The sequence below is a fragment of the Enhydra lutris genome, unplaced genomic scaffold (genome assembly GCF_002288905.1).
Source record: "Enhydra lutris kenyoni isolate GAN:26980312 unplaced genomic scaffold, ASM228890v2 scaffoldscaffold18, whole genome shotgun sequence".
Taxonomy (NCBI): Eukaryota; Metazoa; Chordata; class Mammalia; order Carnivora; family Mustelidae; genus Enhydra; species Enhydra lutris.
This window is the reverse complement of record NW_019154102.1, coordinates 9,759,394-9,778,455: the sequence shown is the minus strand read 5'-3', so window position 1 is coordinate 9,778,455 and position 19,062 is coordinate 9,759,394. Positions and strand designations below refer to the sequence as shown.

The window sequence follows — 19,062 nt, the reverse complement described above, 5'->3', positions numbered from 1 at the left end:
TAAAAACTAGCCCTTTTTTCTTTGGGCAAAAAGGAATACAATGACTGGATTTACACTTCTACTGCCCCTGGGAAACTGGATAAAATGAAAGATAAAAACTAGCCCTTTTTTCTTTGGGCAAAAAGGAATACAATGACTGGATTTACACTTCTACTGCCCCTGGGAAACTGGATAAAATGAAAGATACACATATTTTTGGATATTAACTAGGCAGCACAAGACTGAGATCCTTGAGAAAATGGGGGAAAAAAGATTAGTTGAGTCCCACAGATGCCCCAGCTTTCTGCCTGGTGACAATTCCCAACTCAGGAACAGGTAGGAACTCCTAACTGGAGTACAGAAATCCCGCTGAGACGGTGACTGAGTTCAGGGAGGCTCCTAAAGAGCCCCAAATTCCAGAGAGTTCAGAAGAAGAGGGAGCTACAAGGCGGCAGGGTGGTGTGTGAGGCAGGGGAAGGTCCAGAAAAATCTGCACAAGGATTTCTGGGAGTTGAGTTCTGACCAACCAGTTCTGACCAACTCACATGGAATTCCACAGAAGTCACAAAACTTTACAGCATAGATGTAGGAATAAAATATCCACAGAGAATAGGCTACTTACAGACTTATCTTAGCAAAGCTTAAAAATAGCCTCAAAATGAACATACTGTCTCCAAGACATTTAACTTAAATGTATAGACAAAAATAGATTGAAAGAATGGAGATGATATATAATACAAACACTAATCAAAAGAAAGGGGGTGCGGCTATATTAATTTCAGACAAAGTTGATTTCTGAACAAGAAATATTTTAGGGAAAAAACCTCTTATTTTAACATGATAAAAGAGACAGTTCATAAATAAGACATAAAAATCCCAAACATGTATACCAATAATAGAATTCCAATACATATGAAACAAAAACTGATGGGAAAAAAAGATAAATCCATAATCATAATTGGGGGTTTCCATACTCTCTTCAGGGAGGACGTAGGGAATTTCAACATGGAACCAACTGGACCTAACATATTTATTAAACACTCCACCCCAAGACAGACAATGTATTCTTTTCAAGGGCTCATGAAATATTCAGTAAGTTAGCTCCTATGCTGAGGCATTAAGTAACTCTCAATAATCTTAGAAGTACAGAAATCAGAGAGAGTAGTTCTCTGACCACAAGAGAATTAAATTAACATCAATAGCAGAGAGGAATTTGAAAACTTCCAAATACTTGGAAATTAAACAACATATTTCTAAATAACCCTAAGGTCAAAAACAAATTACACAGGAAATTTACAAAATATTTTGGAGGGTGGCTGGGTGGTTCAGTGGGTTAAAGCCTCTGCCTTCAGCTCAGGTCATGATCCCAAGGTCCTGGGGATGGAGCCCCAAATCGGGCTCTCTGCTCAGCAGGGAGCCTGCTTCCTCCTCTCTCTCTGCCTGCCTCTCTACTTGTCAAATAAATAAATAAAACCTTTAAAAAAATATTTTGGAGGCACCTGAGTGGCTCAGTCATTATGCATCTGCCTTCAGCTCAGGTCATGATCCCGGGGTCCTGGGATGGAGCCCCGTTGTCAGGCTCCCTGCTCAGTGGAGAGCCTGCTTCTCCCTCTCCTACTCTCCCTGCTTCTGTTCCCTCTCTCACTGTCTGTCAAATAAATAAATAAAATCTCTTAAAAAAAAAAAAAAAAAAAAAAAAGCATCTGTCTTTGGCTCAGGTCATGGCCCTAGGGTCCTGGGATCCAGCCCCTGCTTGGTAGAGAGCCTGCTTCTTCCCCTCCCCCTGCCTGTAGTTCCCCCTACTTGTGCTCTGTCAAATAAATAAATAAAAATCTTTAAAAAAATATTTTGAAGTTAAATGTGAAAACAAAAGAAATAAAAATGAGTACTACAAAGATCATCCATTTTCCAGTGAATTAGCTTGGCATTTAGTCAGAAGACTCATATTGTTAAGATTTCAATTCCCTCAAATTAATCTATAGTTCAACACAATCTCAAAATCCTAGCATGGTTTTGGACAGAAACTGACAAAGTTATTTTAAAATATTATATATGGAATTGCAAAGCAGCCAGAATAGTCAAAATAATTTTGAAAAAAAAAAAAAGAACAAAGTTGGAAGACTCCTATTATCTAACTTCAAGACCATGAAACTGTGATATTGTCTGTTTGATACTGTAATAAAGAATCCAGAAATAGACTCATTCATAGATGGTCAATAATTTTGACAAAGGAGCCAAAGCAATTCATAGGGAAAAAGATGTTCACTTCAACACAGTGTTGGAGCAACTGCACATGTGTATGTTTCCCCTTCCCCCAAAAAAGAGCCTTGACCCTAACCTTGCACCAAATACAAACCTGAAACAGATCAGGTATTTAAACATGAGAGTTCTATAAAACTTGCTGAAGAAAACTCTCGAGAAAACATTTTATGATCCTGGCTTTGGACAGAAGTAGCAGAAAGGATGAAAGAAAAAAATCATAAATTGGGCCTCCTCATAATTAAAAACATCTGCCTTCTGAAAAGACACTGATGAGAGAAAAGGAAAGGTACAGATGCAGAAAGTATCTGCAAAGATCTGAGAGAAGGTTCCTGTCCTTAAAACATAAAACTCTCTTAAAATAAGGCAATCTGATTTAAAAATGGGCACATTTGATTCATCAAAGAAAAGTGGCAAATAAACACATGAAAGATGCTCAGTATCATTAGTCATTACATAACTGTCGCAAATTAAGACTAGATACTATAGTGGGTAAAATTTTAAAAACTAATGAAACCAAGTGGTGGCAAGATGTGGAGAACTACCCGTCACCGGTGGAAATGTGTAACAACAGTACAATCGCTCTGAAAACCTGTTTGGCTGCTTCTTTTAAGTTAAACTTACACTTCCTTATGATCCCAGAAACCCACTCCTAGTTATGTATCCAGCAGTTCTTAAAACATGTATCTGCACAAAAACCCTTACGTGAATGCATATGGCCACTTTACTAATATTTGCTCCCCCAGCTGGAAATAACATAAATCTTCAACAGGTAAACGAATAAACTGTAGTAGTGCCAATGGAATACTCTATCTTTAAAGAGGAATGAACTACTAATGAACTACAGCATGGGTTAATCTCACAAACATTATGGGAAGTGAAAGAAGCCAGGCATGGGGGAATATATCCCATAATTCCATTTACATGATATTCTCTAAAAATGCAAAAACTACTGGGGCAGAGATCATTGCCAGTGGCCAGAGAAGGGGACTGAATGCAGGGGCGGAAGGAGAGAAAGTTTGAGGATGACAGGAACACCCTGTATCTTGATTATAGTGGTGGTTGTAAGACACACATGTGTCAAAACACATCAAACTGTACAGTGCAAAGGGTGAATTTCACTGTTTGTAAATTATACTTCAATAAACTTCACCTTCAAAAAGTCTGCAGACTTTTAAAGGATTTTAATATATATGGTCAAATTGCCCTTCCATTAACTTAATTTCTTCTCCTACTCCCATTTAATTTACATTCCCCCTGGTGTTCTACAAGAGCCTGCACCCTCTTCAGCCTCAGTATCATCAGATTATTATTTTTGGCTTTTCCAATATGGTAAGTTCTTTTAAAATGGTACTTCACTATTTTATCTGCAACTCTCTTCTTTCCAGTGATGGTAAACTTTTCTCATCCACTTCTGACAGTGGATGTGTTCTGTGTTCTTCTGTGCTCTGTCTGTTCATTCCTTTCAATCATTATTTTAAGAAAATTACCTGGTGTTTTTTCTTACTAATTTTTTGCTTTGTGCTATATTTTATTTATATATAGATATATAAATATTTATTTATTTATTTATTTATTTATATATATATCCCCAAATATTTTTCATAAGCATGCTTTCCAATTTCTCATTTTCTTTCATTTTTTAAATTTTTTTAATATAGACATTTTAAAATTTGAAATTTCTCAATATTTTCTAAATTTTTTCTTTTGTACCATTACTCAGAAATTTCTTTCCTCATCTAGAGTTATTAAATATTCAACTATGATTTATATACTTTTCATAGACTCAAATTTTTTCACTTTTTAACTCTCTCCTGTCTGATAGAGTGGCCACTAGCCATTTGGAATTACTTAAATTTAAATTAACTGAAATTAAGCTTTTCCCCTGCATTTTCTTCTGGTATTATGGTTTCAGGTCTTATATTTAGATCTTCAATGGGTTAAAGATTTAATATTTGTGTAGGGTGTAGGTTGAGTCATTTTATTCTTTTGCATGTCTCTGTCCAGTTTTCCCACCATCATTTATTGAACAGACTATTTTTTTTCTCATTGTATATTACTGATGCCCTTGTCAAAGATTAGCTGACAGTAAATGTATGGCTTTGTTTCTGAGCTCTCTATTCTGTTCTACTGGTCTGTGTCTGTTTTTATGCCAGTAGCATACTGTTTTGATTACTATTGTATTTGTCATATAGTTTGAAATCAGGAAGTGGGATGTCTCCAACTTTGTTCTCAAAATTGCTTTGGCTATTCAGGGTCTTTTGTGATTCCATATAAATTTGAGGATTGTTTTTTCCTTTTCTATTTCTATGAATTTTGTCTTTGGAATTTTGATAGGGACTGCTTTGCATAGTATGGCTATTTTAATACCATTAATTCTTCCATAAACATGGGTTGTGGCAATGATTATTTTCAACTGACACCAAAAGCACAGGCAATAAAACCAAAAATTAGAATTACATCTAACTAAAAAGATTCTTCCCAGCAAAGGAAACCATCAACAAAATAAAAAGGCAAACTACAAAACTGTAGAGAATATTTGCAAACCCTAGATCTGATAAGGGGTTAATATCCAAAATATATAAGAACTAGCAAGAAAATAACTTGATTTAAAAATACACAAAGGACCTACATAGTCACTATTCCAAAGAAGATATACACATGCCCAAAAGGTGTAAGAAAAAGTGCTCAAACTTATTATCATCAGGGAAATGAAAATGAAAACCACAATGAGATATCATTCAATCTGTTGGGATGGCTATTATAAAAAACACAAGAGATATTCAGTGTTGGTGAGGGTGTGAAGAAGAGGGAATCCTGTAAACTCTTGGTGGGAATGGAAATTGGTATAGTCTTAACGGAAAACAATATGGAAGTTCCTCAAAATAGCACTATCATACAATCCAGCAATCCAACTTCTCGGTGTACATTGAAAGGAAAAGAAATCATTATCTTAAAGAGATATGTGCACTCCCACATTACCAGGGCATTTTTCACAACAGCCCAAATATGTAAATAAACTTCGTGGTCACTGGTGGATGAATGAATAAAGAAAATGTGGTAGATATGTGCAATGATTATTTGGCCATAAAAAGAAATACACCATTTATGACAGCATGGATGAACGTGGAAGACATTAAACCAGACACAGAAAGACAAATACTGTATTATCTCACTTACATATGGCATGTAAAAAAGTGAAACTTATAGCACCAGAGAGTAGAGAAGTGGTTGCCAGGGGCTGGGGGAGGTAGCGGGGGTGGAGAAATGTGGAGATGTTGGCCAAAGGGTACAAACTTTTAGTTAGAAGATGAATAAGTTCTAGGGGTTGAATGTACAGCATGGTGACTAGAGTTAATAATGCTGTGTACCTCAAATTCGCTAAGAATAGACCTTAAGTGTTCTCACCACAAAACAAAAAAAAGTAACTATATGAAGTGATGAATGTGTTAATTAAATTGATGATGGTCATCACGACACAACGTACTCTATGTTAAATCATCACTTTGTACATGTTGTACAGCCTAAATATATGCAATTTTTATTTGTCAATCATACCTCAATAAAGCTGGTGGGAGGGAAGCAAGGTAAAATAAAATAATTAATTAATAACCAAAATTAAATTAAATTTAAAATTCGGTTTCTCAGTCACACTAGTCACATTTTTAAAGATTCTTTTAGAGCAGTGTTAGATTCAATTTTGGTAAATTTAGAGCAATTTAGGTAAAACTGAGCGGAAAAGTACAGTGAATTCTCATACACCTGCTGCCCCCACCCCTCCAACAGTCTCCCCCACTATCGACATCCCACACCAGAGTATTATGCCTGTTGCAATGGATGAACCTATATTCATGACACAGCAACACATCCTTATAACCGAAAGTCTTTGGTTTACATTATAGTTCGCTTTTGGTGTTGAACATTCTATGGACTTTGGCAAGTGTAAAACATGTACCTACCAGGGCAGTATGACACAGAACACTCTCACTTCCCTAAAAATCCTCTGTGCTCTGCCTACTCATCTCTCCCTCCCCTCTAACCAGTGGCAATCAGTGACTGATCTTCCTTGCGTCTCCATAGTTTGGCCTTTTCCAAAATGTTGTAGAGTTGGAATTATACAGATTTTCACTTAGTAATATGCATTTAAGTTTCCTCCATGTCTTTTCATGTCCTGACTGCTCATTTCTTTTTAACACTGAGTAATATCGCATTGTTTGGATGTACCACAGTTTTTTCTCCATTCACCTATTAAAGGACATCTTCATTGATTCAAGTTTTGGCATCTATGAATAAAGCTGCTATAAACATCTGTGTGTAGATTTTTGTGTGGATGTAAGTTTTCAACTCCTTTGGGTAAATACCAGGCAGTGTAATTGCAGATCATATGTTATGAATATGTTCAGTTTTTAAAGAAACCGCCAAACTGTCTTCACAGTGGCCATACCCTTTTGCATTTCCAGCAGCAATGAATGAGAGATCCTGTTGCTCCACATCTTTTTCAGCCATTTGGTGGTGCACAACCAACGTCTCAATGGCTCGACAGCCACACATGGCTGATGGCTACCATACTGCACAGTAATGTACTGAACACTTCCATCCTCAGAGAAAGTTCCACTGGAAATGCTGCTCTGCTTCAAAGCTATGTGTTTATACAGTGAAAGAGGAGCTACTGTGACTTCTAATTTGTTTTCTCTGCACAAATCCATCCCATCTCCCACTGGATTTGATGGTTCTTTATTTACAGTCGCTCAGAAGTTCAAATTTCAGCTACTTAACTATATGTCCATTAACAAATTATTTAAACCCCTCTGAGTCTCAGTTTCCCCATCTGAATTACTTCTTAGTTTAGTGCATTAAATGAGATGAACAAGGTAAGATAAATCACAACATGTTAATCCTCATTTGTAAACTCTTCTGGGTTAGGAGTTGGATTTTTGAATGTCTCTGTATAATACTATAGGATTCCACCTGGAAACAGAAGCTTAATACTGTACTCACCCGATCTGGATTTCTGTAACCTAACAGTAGATTTGCTGCTTTTATATCACCGTGAACATATTCATTTTCATGTATATATTCCAGGACATCCAACTACGAAAAGAAATACATATATATCGGTAACTATTTCAAACTCATGATCAACTTCTAACATTCTGAATATAGAATAACATTTTTTCATATTAACAATAACAAACTGACATATTCCATACTTAGGTATTTATCCACTTATCACATGTACTGGTCACTTATCCTCGAAAAAAGCTGAATACCATGATCTGCAAAGATCAAGTGTTTTAATTAAACTTCTGAGAGAAGGAAACCAAGATTCAAGAATGCCTATGCCTACGCCCTCACAGCCTGGTAGCCAAATCACACTATGCAAAGAGGAGAAACACAGCAAAATCGGAGATGCAAAGTAAAATAACCATGAAGCTCCCTCAGCAGTTCCTCACCCAAGCAATGGTTATAAATCGAGTTTTGGAGACCCCAGAACAAAACAGCATGTCCGTGAACACACAGAAAGGCATTCTCCCTCTGGACAGTAATAGAAAATACCTTAGCTTCATCTTTGAAGCCCTGGAGCCTTGCATGTTACCTACGCCTAGTGCTCAATAAACATGTGCTGGCTGCCTAAATGGATGAATGGATGAACGGGAAAATTAACGAGTTCTATTTGCCACATCCCGACCTGGAGCGAGCAGTTTCATTCTATTTAAAATGGAAAAAAGAAAATGGAGCTTGGGCAAACCAAACACAAACAAGATAAGACAAATATGTGGTATAAACAAAATGTGTGCGTGGATGCTATTAAGATTTCATTGCTTCTTATTTGGCAAAGTATGTATTATTCATTGCCATACTAATTACTGCCACCATCCCAAACTCCTAATAAAAACTTTATAGCACCCCCATACCATCACATGTTTAGTATGTAAAATAATATATTTTGCCATAGTTTGCATTGTTATAAATATAACCGACAAAAGAGAGGTTATTCTTATAGCAATGCAAGCTTGTTCTGATATGTTAAACAAAGCTGTGAGGGGAAAAAAAAATCAGACTGTAGAACCAATGCCTAATTGAGTTTGTAGTGCCAAACACAGCACATTCTGTCACTTACAAAGCCCACTGTTATCAATTTCACCAAAATAGCCTCTACTCTAAATAACTGACATTTCTAGGGCAATAATCCTTCATTCTCTGATAATTCCACAAAGGGCAACGATTTGTATATTGTAACAAGTAAATAATCTGAAAATGAGGCATGTGAAGTAAGTCATTCATTCTTACCATTCGGATACCTAGCTGCAGGACAGTTGACTTTTTAAAAGTACCATTCTGGTCTGAGATCTTCTGTAAATCTATTCCTAGTCTTTCCATTACCATAAATCTGTAACTATAAGAAGGAGACGTCAAAAAGAGATCTTAAGATAGCAGTGCTTGAAACTGCCTATTTATGAATCTGAAACAAGGAAAAACACCCCCAACCTAACAATGAAGAACACTGCCATCCGAACCATTAAAGAACGAATGTACATTAATAATCTTGCTGTTCTTTTAAGAAAGATACAAGTCAGTATCTACTCTGCAGTTAGTTTCTAGTAGAAGAGAACGCTATGTTGAAACACGCTCACTCATAGATCGTGAAAAGAGAATGTTCTTTCTAAATTAAAGAGTCCTCAGTTTGATTCATTTTGATTTCATCATCCTCTCACTAAGACCTTGAACAAATTATCTGCCCATACATAGAATATTATTTACATTTGTTTCTTGACCTTATAAATCATATTTTACTTTCTGTACATACTTATAAACATGACTTTTAAAAATGTACTTCTTTTCAGGGTACCTGGGTGGCTCAGTTGGTTGAATGTCTAGTCTAACTCTTGGTTTGGCTCAGGTTGTGATCTCAGGGTCATGAGATTGAGGCTCTGCACTTGGCATGGAGTCTGCCTGAGATTCTCTCCCTCGCTCTTTGCCTCTCCTTCCCACACTCACACACACACACACACACACTCTCTCTCTCTCATAAATAAATAAACCTTTTTTTAAAAAAATGTACTTCTTTTCTGTTTGGCACCTCTGTCCCTTTTCTTCCTTTCACTTACATGCCCACATCAGTCTGCATTTATCTATGTATAAAAACATGAACACAGACATAAAGGAATTTTTGTCCTTGTTTTACAAAAATGTGATATTATATGCACTTTACTGCATCATACTTTTTTCATTAATATTTCACTGAAATCCTCCCAAACCAACGGGTATAGCTCTAACTGGTTTCTTTAATGGGCTACATAATATTATATGATATGGACATACCTTGATCCACTCAGCCACTCAGTCCTCTATTAACAGCCCTTTACTTTGTTCCAAGATTATTAATCGTTCATTTTGTTTTTATTGACAGCATTTAAAGACCATTTGAACAAAGCACTGACCATTGAGCCTATCTCCTCACCTAGGGAAAAAGACATCACCTCTCTTAAAAGGCTATTGAAAGGGGGTACCTAACAAACTGATTTTTTTTTTCTTTTTTAAAAATCACTAGTCAATTATTTATATATGAGGACTAGCCATATGTGGCAATTAAAAAAAATATTCTACAAATTCTTTGTTGTGCCTTTTCTCAAGAGACAAAGCTTAATTAAATCTCCTCTAGTGTGTGGAGTAGACTTAGTGACTTGCCTCTAGCAAAGAGACTATAGTGGAAATATGTGACATCACTGCAAGATTCAAAATAAGTCAGAGAAAGACAAATACCACCTGATTTCACTCATGTGGAGTTTAAGAAACAAAACAGATGAACACAGGGGAAGGGGGTGGGGAGAGGGAAGCAAACCATAAGAGACTCTTAATAAGGAGGACAAACTGAGGATTGATGGAGGGAGGTGGGCAGGGGATGGGCTAAACAGGTGATGGGGATTAAGGAGGGCGCCTTTGATGAGCACTGGGTGTTCTATGTAAGTCATGAATCACTGAACTCTATTCCTGAAATCAATATTGCACTGAATGTTAACTTTTTTTTCCCAAATTTTTATTTAAATTCTGAAGATTCAATTTAAAAAAGGCTGTGGCTTTATTCTTGGATGCATGCTCCTGTGTGTGTGTGTGTGTGTGTGTGTGTGTGTTTGTCTCCCACTCTCTTTCAATTATTTGCTCTAGGAAAAGCCAGCTACCATGTCTTTATGACACTGAGGCAGCCTACTGAGAGACCTATTGGGAGGCCTGGGGAAGTGAGGCCCTCAAACAATCACATGAGTGTATTTAGAAGCAGATCTCCTTAGACCTGCCAACAGCCACACGAGTGACCTTGAAAACAGATCCGTCCCCAATCAGGTCCTGAGATAAATGCAACCCAAAAGACAGCTGACTGCATTCTCAGAAGTCCTGAGCTAGAACCATCTGGGGAAACCATAATTTCCATGGGTAACTTCCATGTTTGCTACCCATGGAAACTAAGATGATAGTAGTCTGTTATAAGCTACTATGATTTGGGTAATCTGTTACATAGCAAAGGTATTAGAGCACATAAGACATAGTCATTGAATGAAACTCAGTAAAAATAATTCCATTTTACCTTCTTCCCTTGAATTCAGTAATACCGGATCCATAAAACAGAGGAATTCCTAAATAATCAAGTTGTTTGAGTTCTATCCAGTTTTCGACTATAAAGAAATATTTAATAGGAAAAAAGATATACATTTTTAGAAATGTTATTTCTAACTTTTTCATAGATCCTAAAACTTAGTTAGCTAACCTAAACAGAAATTAGACCTTTCTAGTAAATGTTTTAAGGAATCAAATACATCTATCTAGTGGCTTCAAATTCTATTTATCACTATAATTAACATAAAAACATATACCGAAATTTTTAATTAAAGCAACTATAATAACCAAAACAAAAGTAGTCATGGTCATAAAATGCATTAGCATCATATACACAAGTGTTTCTATTTATGAAAAAAATTCATTCCCTTATATGTTAAATTTTAAAATATAACATATGTTCAAAAAATTAAAATAAAATGAAATAGAACATATGTTAAGTACCAAAGAATCAGCAGAGAGATAGCTTTTTCTTTTCCATTACTTAAAAATTTAAAGCCATGGTAGCTGAAAAAATAGAAATTGGGCAGAAAAAAATCATCTCACTATGAAATTGTTATACAGAAACTGCTTTGATTAAATTTAGTTCAAAAAAAAAATCAAATCCACTGACACCGTCAGGTAGCTTATTTCCCACTTTTCTACCATATATGTTTAATAAGTATGACAGCTCTACAATAAACAATCAAGTTTAATGGATTCTATTTGTCACCCTGACATAGTTTAAACAGTTAGTAAAGAGTACTGTCATAACATTTAGAAGGTTTTATTAAGGAAAACAAAGTTAATTACTGAGGCTAGTCTTATCATTCTTTTTCTAAAACAATGCAGAGGACCTTGAATATTATCATTTTTATTTATATTAACTTCCTGAGAGCTCTATTTATAAAATGCTACTGCTGTTCTTCAGCTTGCTCACATTCATTTTACATTCAATTCCTCTAACTGGTGGTTTTTACATGTGATTTCCAGCTCCAGTTACTTTCCCACCAATCAAGTTTCTAACACTTTTAACTCATGGTCTAAATTATTTTAATGTTTAAACATTTCCATATATCTTACACTAATCCATTCTATGGACATTCCTTTTGTTTATATATCTACCGTCCATTTTAATATCTTTTCCTTACAATCTTTGACTCCAAATGGTTTCCTACAAATTATTTCATTCTACTATCTTTATACTTAGAGAACTCTTGGTAGCTTAGACCAACAACTTGACATTGCATATAAAGTAGTGGAAATAATATTGATTTCTGGGGCACCTGGGTAGCTCAGTGGGTTAAAGCCTCTGCCTTCGGCTCGGGTCATGATCCCAGGGTCCTGGAATCAAGCCCCGCATTGGACTCTCTGCTCAATGGGGAGCCTGCTTCCCCCTCTCTCTCTGCCTGCCTCTCTGCCTACCTGTGATGTCTGTTGGTCAAATAAATAAATAAAATCTTAAAAAAAAAGAAATAATATTGATTTCAAATATATAACTCACTGTGTATATAATACCAACATTTACAAAGTATCTATCCTACTTTTATATAATAGTTAATTATATAAATTATAATAAAATTTCTAATTGAAAATAATTTTTCAGAAGGCCAGAAAAAAAGAAAAATATTAACATTCACTTTAGCGCATATATATTATGTATATATATATGCATATGAAAGTAGCTGGCTTTGCTAAATTTACTTACTATGGTCTCTTTTTGCAGCTCTTTGGTAAAATTTAAGTTCTGAAAATAATGGGCCATTTTCTTGATATTCCTATAAAAGAAAAGAATAATTAATTTTATTAGGTAAAAACAATCTTAAGGATAGATTTGGTATTTCAACAATGAAAATATGAGTATACATTTATAGTATATAAATAGTGCTTGATTTATTAAAAACAGAGGCATCAAATTTCCACTAAAAAAATCTCAGAAAAGCACTAAATAAACTTAGAGAATCTCATGTTTAAATATAATATACTGTAATGCTATCTATACAATCTTAGCCATGAAAGTAGTCTTTTTATGGAAAAAACTTACTAAAAGCAATGAAAATTATATATACACAGATAGTGTCTACCAACATGGACATCAGGGTAGGTATACTACAAACTAGCCTAGGGTTCATTCACACAAGACACCTTTACTAAGCATCTACTATATTTCATCCATTGTACTAGGCATAGGGGATACAAACAAAAGTAAAACCTCATCCTTGCCTTTAAGGACCTTACCATTTAGAATAAAGAGGAAAGAAAGGGAGAAAAGAAAGGAGAGATAGCTAGATAGGATACAAAAATGATAAATGCCAACACAGAAAAACAAAGTTCTCCAGTCTTTACATTTTAATAATGTGAAAATATACCATAACACTACATTTGTTGATAAGATCATAAAAGCTAAATTAAAAACTGTTTTTACAAAGATACCAGGAATAAAGCAGAAAACAAAAAAGTAAAATATATATGAAATATAAATTTAAGAGTAATACTTACCACTTTTATTACATGTCTTGCATCTTTATCTGGTTTATTTGTGGGGAAAGCTGCAGAAAAAAAAAACATAAGGTGGAGTAGAGAAGTAGTTGTTCCCAGTTACTGAATATCTACTATATCCCAGACACTGTGCTAAGCACTTTAAATATCTTCATTTATTACATCCTTCCAAGAACCTCTTCTGGTAGGTATCATCTTCATGTTACACAAGATACTACTAAGGTTCGAGAAATTGAGTAATTTGTTCAGTAAGAAGTGCAAACTGGGGACTGAAACTCAGTCTGATACCATAGCCCACACTTTGCCATACATCACATTCAAATATTTAAACATGGAAACCGACACATATTAAACACACAAATCCAAATGTAGGGAGAAATATTTTCTAGATACATAGCATTAACCCCCATATATAATAAATAATAAAATTGTATTATTCAATTTTAATTTTATTAAATTCCATTTTATTAAACTAAAATCTATAATTCAGAAATGAAAACTGATTCATCTTAACTGGAAAGTTCAAAACAATTTCTATGTGGCAAAATTCTAAAAAAAAAAAAAATCAAGTGAGAATGAGAATAAATCTTTAAAAAATCATTTTCTGAACCTGGCAATCAATCGTGCCTACATTAAGGAATACATTATCTCCTAAAAAGCACCATTTCAAGTTATCTAACTTCATTTTATTATTTGCTATTTGCATTTCTAAAAAATTCTTCTTTATTTTTTCTTTAAATAGGCTTCACAGTTAACATAGGGCTCGAACTCACAACCCAGAGATCAAGAGTCACATGATTTACCAAACTGTGCCAGCCAAGTGCCCCTTGTATTTTAGATATAGTAATCAAACTTCTGACAATTCCACTGTTCAAATTTTTAGATCAAATCAATCCTTTCATCTATATTATCTAAATTATTAAGAAGTCACAGTTTTCAAATCTTGGTAAGTTGATGCATATATTTATTTGTACTGTGAAAGTCAAGAATCTTGTCATTCATCCCTTCATTCTCCTTCCATTCATTCCTTCAACTAACCAATAGTTATTTATCATGAGGCCAGAATTTGCAAGGCACTGTGTCAAGTGTTAGTAGGATGTTTAAAGGAGAGTGAAAGGAATGTGGAACTAGTCCTCAATATGATTAAATATCAGCACCTAACAGATGGAGAATAAGATCAATTCTTCTCGTTTATTTTCAGTAAGCTTACCAGATGCTGTCTTCTTATGATAATCCCTAACATTTCCCCCCTTTCTCCTAACTCCATCAGCTTTTCTCTTTTTCACATGATAGATATAAAAAAATCACAAATTTACCAAAATATACCAATCCCCCTTTACGGTTGTGCCCACTCATGCACAACTTTAACTGTTCTCCAGAAATTTTAATGTCTGCTATCAACCATTTGAAGAAATTATTACCTAAGTCTTAGTTGATATTAGATGTAAACTATGAACCCAGAGCTCTTTCCAGAGAAACTAAACTTATTTATATCAAGTAATTTTTACCTTTTCACCTTGATGCATGTAAAGTCATTCCACTGTCACCCATGCAGTAGTCCCAAGGGAACTGCAGGAGGAATGGATTATCTATATATCTAAGGCAAGAAAAAACTAAAGAGAGTGTATATAGAAGAAGGGGTCCAGTCCTGTTAAAGAAGAAAGGGTAAGAAAAGCCTTTCTTCTCACCTATGGCAAACTATTTTTACCAGGATGGTACCCAAGCCTGGGGAGAAACCACCCTGCCCCAATCCCCATCCACTTACTGCAGTGCTGACTCTGGGCAAGGGTCTTGGCTTCCTGAGGTATAAGTTGGTAGAAACTTCCTGCTTCTTGCCTAAAAGCAAGTGGCCCCAGCAGCAAAGACATCAACAAGCCCAACAGATATAAGCAGAAAAGCACAAAAGAAAAATTGGGGTTTTCAACTAGATAAATCTTATTTGGGTGCTAATGGGAAAAGAGATATCTAACCAGTGCAATGGGCTACTCCTTGCTGATTTCAATCCTTATAGCCCTTCTACTTTCTAGCCTTTCACATTATTTCATATGAACATAACTATGTGTTGACAGATACTCAAAACATCCCACACTTGTTCTGATAACTATATAATACTCTCCATAAACTTCTAAGTCAGATTATATTGGAGGGCCTAAATCCAAAATCAATTGACTACAAAGCTCTTGGAGATGGATGTTGAACGAATAAATTGTCTTAGTTACCACGGAGGTCTCTTTATGGTAATCAATCAGTTAATTAATGAAATAAATATTTATTTTCTACTGTAAGCCAAGCCACGTTCTAGCTAGTGAAATTAAAACATAATGGAAAACAGACATGGTATCTGCTTTTATAGTCTAATGGAGAAATCAGACATTCATCAAATACTCATACACAAGTGCAAAACTGTAATTATAATAAATGTAAAAGGGAGAGGTAGATAGTAATAAGAGAATATATAATTTATATAAAAGGGAATTATTGAGCAAGAATAGTTGGAGAAGTGATGATGGGCCAGATGTAAATCTAGTTAATAATTTCTGCCTAATGAAAGGTTTTAAAGACTTGAGGTGTTGTTGGAGGACAGGAAACACATTATTAGATTTGCATTCTAAACAGATCCCGTTACCACAGTGTGGAGAACAGACTGAAGGGGAACCGGAGTAGATACTGACCTATGAGTAAGGATTTAATTTCGATAGATCAGAAGAAAGAGGATTATAGCTTGGACTACACTATCAATGGCAGATAAAAAATGAGCAGATTCCAGAGATGCAGAGATTTCAGAAAGCGAAATTGTTAGGACTTGATAAAGGAGGGAAAGGGATCTTGTTTGGTAGGTTACTGCTGATTAATCTATTCAGGGTTGAAAAGAATGATCAATCACAGATAGTGATAGTCTTGAAATTATAGCAGTCTCACATCTTCATTTAAATTTCTAACCTGAGGTCTGATGAGCTGCTAAAAAACACATACTGCACATATAAGATATCTGCCCTCCTAGCACTTTTTTTCTATTCATTGAGAACTATGTCTGGTTTTTCCTTTGAGGAACCAAACCACCCTCTACCCATGTGAACCTTGTAGGGCTGCTTAACACAGTATACCTGCCCTTACATCTCAGAGTTGGGTAGATGACCAAATCTAGCTAATTGGAATATACAAGCCCACCGGCCACAGTAACCAGTTCAGAAAGAGCAACATGCCCCAACTAGGCAAAAAGTTATTTCCTATATATATCCTATGTAACACATGGAGGGCATAAGCTATAAGGATACCAAATCCTAGAAATCACTTTTGTCAGCTAAATGGAAAATGAAGTCTGAGAATCAAATCCAACACTGAAAAATGAAAGGTTAAGGCAGGAAGAAAGGGCCCTGTTGACCGTGCTTAAGCTCTAGACTATCCATACCTGAAGCCAAAAAAGCCCTATAATTCTTTTATAAGAGTTAATAAATCCCTCGTTTGCTTAAATACATTTGAGTTTCTGACACTGGCGACCAAAGACAACACAGACGGCAACTAGAAAAACTAAAATATGATGGCATCTGATAAAGAATGTCAATAAAGTAGCACGCTAGATAAATGAAAACCTTCTTCTATAAAATAAAGAAGATGTCAAAAATAATAAGTCAAACTTTCTTATAAATGAAGAGTTGATCTAGTTAAATAAATAAATAGGAAGCCCAAAACAGAGAAATCTAAAAACCAGAGGGAGGGTCACCTGTGTGGCTCAGTTGGTTAAGCATCTGCCTTCTGCTCAAGTCATGATCTTAGAATCCTGGGATTGAGTCCCAAATCAGTTCTCTGCTCAGCGGGGAGCCTGCTTCTCCCTCTCCCACCTCCCCCTGCTTGTGCTCACTCTCTCACATAAATAAATAATTTAAAAAATCTTTTAAAAATAAAATAAATAAAAAAATAAAAACCAGAGGGAAATAAATGTACCTGAGCACTAATGTTCTAGGCCATGCTGCAGGCCCCAAAGAGGCTGCCCACTCAGGGTAGCCAAGGATATTAGTGTTAAAGCCCTCTTGGGGAAAAGACAAGTCCTTGGGGCTTCAATAGGCAGAGATTTGAAGTTAAGTTGGTCACATAAAGTCAGATTTTTCCAAGGCCTACATCTTCAGTAGTATGAAACGTTTAAAGAAGAGAAGAGAAAGAAATGGGGAGATGTGGGGAGAAGGAGAAAAGGAAAAAGGGGAAGGAAGGAGGGAAAAGAGAAGGAAAAAAAGACAGACAAGATTTCACCACTGTCAAACACATAAAGAAAAACAAAAACGAAAAACCCTACCTTCTGTAGCTTAGACCCTGAGTATGAGGAAAAGTAGAGTCTTTCCTGAAAATTTGTTACTCCGAAGCTGCCTTCAGGAATTTGAGGCTCAAATTTACAAAACAGTACGGTACAAGGATTTGAAACCAAATGATAACCCAGAAGCCTTGCAGAAGCAAAAGAAACAAATCTTCAAGAGACACACTGGACCCACATGATTACCAGAGATACAGCATGGCTAAAGATGAGTCAATGGTCCAACACCACAAAACGGGAAAGAAGGCAAACAAAAGGCATAAATCCCAAGAAATTCAGACCTCCCATATAGCCTAAATATCTGCTTGAAATGATAACAGACACAAAGTAGAAACACAAAGAAACAATGCAAAACATTCTATGAAAAAATGAACTGGTTGTTATTCGAAAAACATCTGAGATCTAAGAGACAGCGACCAAAAACAAGAAATACATTAGAACTTCAAGAGGAGGGACACGTAGGTGGCTTAGCTGGTTAAGTGTCTGTCTTTGGCTAAGGTCATGATCCCAGGGTCCTGGGATTGAGTCCTACATCAGGCTCGTTGCTCAATGGGAAGCCTGCTTCTCTCTCTCCCCGCCTGTGCTCTCTCTCTCTGACAAATAAATAAATAAATATAATATTTAAAAAAGAAAAAAGAAAAAGAACTCCAAGAAGAAATATATATGGAAGTAAGTATGAATTTGGAATAGTCCAATGCTGGAAATTACATACACATTTATCTCCAGTAGAATGTGTAAAAAACTGTATTACAGTCATAGTATGAAATACATTGTAGGAAAAAATGAATGAAATACAGATGCAGTAGTAATATAGATATTTCTTAGATACAATGTTGAGTGAAAAAACACAAAAGAGAATGTATATTTAGATTCTATTTATATAAATTAAAAACAAACAAATTATATTTGCTTATGGATACACACACACACACACAAACAACTATAATGAAAAACAGTAAAACAAAAATCATAAAGAGTCTAGACAGTGTTCCTACCTTTAGGTAAAAAAGAGATGTCAGAGCTTCTAGAGTGCTGATTATGTTGATATATTATATGTTTGACCCAGATGGGGATTGTATCTTGCTATTATATATATTTTCTTAATAAACTATATGTCTATGTTGTATGCACTTTTCTAAATATTAATACATGCAATACATATATAATAGTTAATATTTAAAACCTAAGAGAACAATGAAACTGATTAGATCTGAGGAAATAATCTTGAATTCACCACACAGAAATATAGAGACATAAAATATGAAGAAGAGATTATGAAACATCAATGTAATGTGACAGAAACACAATTTTCTAAAAAAACCTCCAGAACTAGAGGACAGAGAGAATAGAGGACAGGCACTTTTGAATAAATATTATCTGATAACTTTCAAATACTGATAAAAGTCATGAATCCTCTGATTTAAGAATCGTTA

At 35.2% G+C, this 19,062-nt stretch overlaps 1 protein-coding gene across 2 annotated transcripts in view; it reads right to left on the bottom strand.

Annotated features, from left to right (window-relative positions):
* LOC111148118 (vaccinia related kinase 2) overlaps positions 1-19,062 on the bottom strand; it is a 114,921-nt gene that overhangs the window by 58,297 nt on the left and 37,562 nt on the right. For both annotated transcript variants that reach the window (XM_022504535.1, XM_022504534.1), the window contains exons 3-7: positions 13,327-13,376; positions 12,536-12,605; positions 10,820-10,907; positions 8,530-8,635; positions 7,237-7,329 (exon numbers count right to left, since the gene is read on the bottom strand). In XM_022504535.1, coding sequence (XP_022360243.1) covers positions 7,237-7,329; positions 8,530-8,635; positions 10,820-10,907; positions 12,536-12,605; positions 13,327-13,376 — 407 coding nt within the window. The remainder of the gene's footprint in view (positions 1-7,236; positions 7,330-8,529; positions 8,636-10,819; positions 10,908-12,535; positions 12,606-13,326; positions 13,377-19,062) is intronic.